The sequence below is a fragment of the Fusarium phalaenopsidis genome (genome assembly GCF_050370095.1).
Source record: "Fusarium phalaenopsidis strain FUZ10S chromosome Unknown contig_32346, whole genome shotgun sequence".
Lineage (NCBI taxonomy): Eukaryota > Fungi > Ascomycota > Sordariomycetes > Hypocreales > Nectriaceae > Fusarium > Fusarium phalaenopsidis.
In genome coordinates this window covers 167,053-171,698 of record NW_028145388.1, presented here as the reverse complement: position 1 = coordinate 171,698, position 4,646 = coordinate 167,053, and the positions used below count along the sequence as shown (strand labels likewise).

At 53.8% G+C, this 4,646-nt stretch overlaps 1 protein-coding gene across 1 annotated transcript; it reads left to right on the top strand.

Annotated features, from left to right (window-relative positions):
- Window positions 1-459: 459 nt before the first annotated feature.
- LRP88_14385 (uncharacterized protein) lies at window positions 460-1,670 on the top strand (the record flags this gene model as incomplete). The annotated part of the gene is made up of 2 exons (XM_083250730.1): window positions 460-505; window positions 580-1,670. The coding sequence occupies 2 exons, from the start codon at window positions 460-462 to the stop codon at window positions 1,668-1,670; spliced, it is 1,137 nt and encodes a 378-aa protein (XP_083093520.1).
- Window positions 1,671-4,646: the final 2,976 nt, after the last annotated feature.

Here is a 4,646-nt window from a genome sequence, read left to right as displayed (position 1 = left end):
TTGCCGCCAGACTCGGCTTGCCAGGGGCTGCTAGAGCGAAACGCATCGAGGCCATCTCACTAACTAGATACGGACTAACCTTACAGCCTAATGATCTTTCTCGGTCCAAAAGGGACTTTTCTATCACTTCTCCATATCTCGGGTTGGCCGCATAGCGATTAGCAGCGATGCAGCCGGGCGAGGTATTGCTTTGCCCGGAGCCACACCTCGTGTCTGCTGCGTCTGGCTGACGTCTCCCGCTCTCATCGCGTATCGGCGTCCGCCCTGCCTTCGCGCCTCGCTTGCTTGGCAGCCTGTCTGAATCGCCGACACTTGGTTGCTGGACCTCGTTCTCAGCTACGGATGCCTTAGTATATTATCTCGGAGACACCCCGCTTAAGAGTTTGCTCTCAACAGCTTCTACCCTACCCTCATGGCGAACCTCCCCTTATGACCTTACTGCCTCGAACTACCGCAGCTATGCCTCTCCCGTCCGCCAGCCCTGACTATCAGAGTCTCGTGCTTGGTGAGTGGGCCTCGCTTGACATTCTACCGAGTCCGAATAGCTTCAACTAACCTGCGATTGTCGCATTCTCTTAGCCAACTGCCGTTCCTTTCACGGTAGCCCCGATGCCGACTATGAGCTTGTTTCTCGGCTCGACACCAGCAACCAATGGCACCTCTTTGTCCTCAAGACCGAGAAGGGGAAGCGTACCAAGATCCTCTCTGGCACCGCGAACCATCCCTCGCGAGCCCTGGAGATCCTCCACGAAAACTCTGCTCGCCTGGTAGACCAGCACGTCAGCTGCCACGGCTACGACCTTGCTCCCACCACCACCACCAAGCCCCGGGCTGGACTCAGAGGCGGTGAGGTGAGACCAGAGGTCATTGCACTTTGCGGCTCCTCTGACATTGAGGGCTCTGGCTCTGGCTCTGGCTCCGACTCTGATCTATCAGAGGATGAGCAGCCACCCCCTCGCATGGCAGATCGCCGAAGCCACCGGGCTGAAGCGGTCAAGACTCGTCGCTCCCGCCTTGACGCCAGTGTCGCGAGCGAGGTCCACACTGGCCCCCATCCCGCCTGGGGACCTATGCCTCTGCCTCTGCCTCAGCGACCTGCCATGGTCCAGAACTCTCCCCCTGGGTGGAACAATCCCGTCCCCGCGCCGATTCACCTCCCCGCCCCCGGCCTCGTCCCCGCTCCGGCCCCGGCTCCTCCACCCGTCGCCGTGATACCCCCGCCTCCCAGGGCCATGCCCCTCCCTCCGGGACAGAAGACGCACGCTACTCTCCTCGTCCTCCATCTGATCGGCACGGGCAAGAAGAACATGGTCGCGGAGGTGGTGCCCACCTCCCAGTTCCTTCAGCAGACGGCAACGGGCGAGGCCACGCTGCGTCCCATGAGCTTCATCAACGCCTCGAGCCCTACCCCCTACCCTCCCCCGATGCGAGGCAACACCAACTACCGAGCCACGGTCCGCCGTGTGACGCTGGGCGACGAGACATACGACATGACGTCGTTCGGCAACGACCTTGGAGCGCTGTTCCGCAACGGTGGTGCCAGCTCTGCCATGCCCAAGTTTGAGATCGACATCAACGTGGCGGGCAACTTCTTCCCCGCCATGCCACCACCGCCGCCTCGTCCCGCGTCAGTGGCCTCTTCGACATCTAGCGGCGACATCGTGGACTAAGGTTGTATGATGTAAATGTCACGGGCACATTGGGTGAGTGCCATGGATTGACTACATGCCTGGAGTAGGGATTGGGGCTACCTTTTTTTTTTTTTTGGCCAGAGGAGGGTCAACATTTTAAGAGGGCATTTCGAGATGTCAACTGTATGGACATTCGCAGCCAAGTCTGACGTTACTGGCCTGTATAAAGTGATATGGGGGCTGCAGCCTCTAGCCCTCTGGGCGAGGGAAGTATATAGGCCTTAGTTCAAAAAACACGGTCTTGGCGTTGACAATGAAGAACATATGCTCAATATAGCACGAATTTAGATGTTATTTTGTATGCTTTGCTCCCCCAGTCTGGGATGGGCCGATGAGAGCCATGAACAGATCGGCGGCAGAAATAGAATTAATGGAGTGAAAGCGGCCCTGAGCAACCCTGTGTTCTTGCGGGTTTCTCAGAGTAGCCATGAAATACGTTCCCCTTACCAAAGATAAAAGGACTATTTCACCTTGTTGTTCGCTTAATTTAAAATTCCACGCAAAGGCAGGCCGCCATTGTAACCAGATGTAACTCTGCCATCAACCAGTCATGCCCCTACCTCCTCGACATTTCCTCGAACGGCGTCGTGCTACCAAGCCTGCAGGGGCTGGAAAGCAGGAAGTATGTAGGCAGGAGACTTGCATGAATCGGCTCGGTTGAGAGCATGAGAGATGACACGGGGGAAGCTTGCCCAGGCCAACATCTAATCTCGTCTTGAAGCCAGAGGAGAGAAGTGGATCAGGTCACCCGCCGTCCGCCCCTTTTCGATCATGTGGCTGCCGCTATCGAGGTGTACTGTACAGTAGCATGGCTGCATCGGAAACCAAGAATGGAAAGGCCCCTTTAGGCGATTCAGGCCAAGCGTTGTTCACCCTTGGTTTGACAAAGACCGGTGAGTGCCTCCCAGCCTCTCCGGTTTTGCCGGCGTCTGCTACGCGGGTAGACTTTTCATTGTGAGAAGTCGCAGAAGAAATTCGTGGCCACCAAAGCTCTCACACTTGATCCACATCAAACCCTCCACGGGCCGTAGCAAGACTTACCCGCCCACTACGTACTTGCAAACTCGGCCTCGGCCCATTTGATGCCGCGGAATGGCACATACGCAAGACGCATGTTGGCTCACCTCGAAGCGTGCCTTAGACGGGCGCTTGTCAAGCCTCCCGAACCTTTAGGCACGATTGAGTCAGTCTGGTGAGCCAATGATGGAGACGCTTGGAGATTCATCGACTTATTTCACTCCATGCAACATGCTGGCTCTTCACCCTGGTCCACTGATCCACTACATGCCTCGGAGTAGTATGGTGATGATACCCGGTAATGGATGCACTTCAACAATGAGGACTGATCCACTGAGGTACAGTCAACATCCTGGCACCTCTCATAACCTTTCATTTCCCACCAGGCTCCGAACCACCCATGCTATCTCGCTGTTGCCTTCTGCTGCTTTTTGTTGCCTCGCTTCTTGCATTGTTGCCTCTTCTCGCCATTGTTGTCGCCCAAAGTCCCAATTTCCGTCGGTCGTGAGGCGCTTGCGCAAGTACCAGCTGACCCATCATTTCACAACAGCGAAGCGCTTGCCATGCGAGCCTGCTCACACTCGGTTGTGGGGAAAACTACCTAGTTCCAACCAATACTCGAGGTAACACGGTGGCAGTATTGCCTTCGATGCTGTCCCGGGTTGTGGGTGCTGCAGTTGACAGGCAGCAGGCTACAATATTGGCTCGCTTGACCCAATCCCTATCTTTGACTTCCGTTTTGCGTAAGCTTAGAGGACGGCATGGTTGAAAATCTCAGACACGCAACATAAAAGGGTTGCTGCGTGCCCGTTCTTGTCCCAAACGACCAGATGCTACCTTCTTCATCATCTACTTGCCGATTTGTTTGCCCTCTTCTTGTTTAGATTCCATTTCTACACTTCCCATTATGGACAAACTCGTTTTCTACTCTGTGACATTGAAAGATTTAGGGTGGTGTTTGAGGCCAAGTGGGTTCCAAGGCGCGGTGGCCTCGTTGGAGCAAGCTTCCACTCAAGCGCAAGTTGCACAGGCAAGACTCAACCTAGAGAGCAGTAAGATCTTGGAGTAACATGAATAAGTCCCCTCATCTAACGCAAGACAGTTAAGAATATGCCTCAACCTTCCCCAGAAGAGCTTGGTCAATGGCTCAGATGCATGGAGAAGCATGGATATGATAGAGAAAAGCTGTCACAAGAGACGAGGGATTGGAAGAAGGATTTGTTTTAGGAAACCGCGTATGTCATTAGTCTAGAAATAGTATGAGTACCCTTTTTTTTTTTTTTTTTTTTTTTTGAAAGGCGTTGCTCATGGAATGCGGATGTGGACGAGGCTGTGGGACGTTTGACCACAGCATCAAGAATCATTTAAGACTTATGAACCCATTTTTGACTACAGAGTACATATCAGAAACATTGTGGTTCAGCCTATGCCTGCTAACTATTTTAGCTGGATCGTGTACCTCCCTCCATACTAGTATCTAAGAACAGCGTGCTCTACCGGCCGGTGTGCTCCAGTCACAGTGAGTTTGTTTGGTATCATCTACTTCAGAGGCTTGTACGTCATTCTTTTAGGCTACTGGCTAGGTTCAGGCCATGACCGACTGTCATCAACGTCCGGTGGCGCCCAATTAGCTCGATACGTGCAACTTGCTCTTGTGCCTTGAACTGATGGGATAACTGAGCCAGAAGACAGTCAGGCTGACGAGCTAGCGATGGAAGGTCCACCGACGTATCTTTTCATTACCCACTCCATCCAACACGCAGGTTCTTTGAGACCACCTTTTGACCTTCGGATTTGCTGATCTATTGCCTCATGCGCTGCCGCGAAACAGTAAGGCGCTAATACCCTGTAATGGATGTGCATCAACAACAAGGGCTGGTCCATTGATGCACCGCCAATATCGTGGCACCTCTCGCAACCTTTTATTTCTCGTTAGGC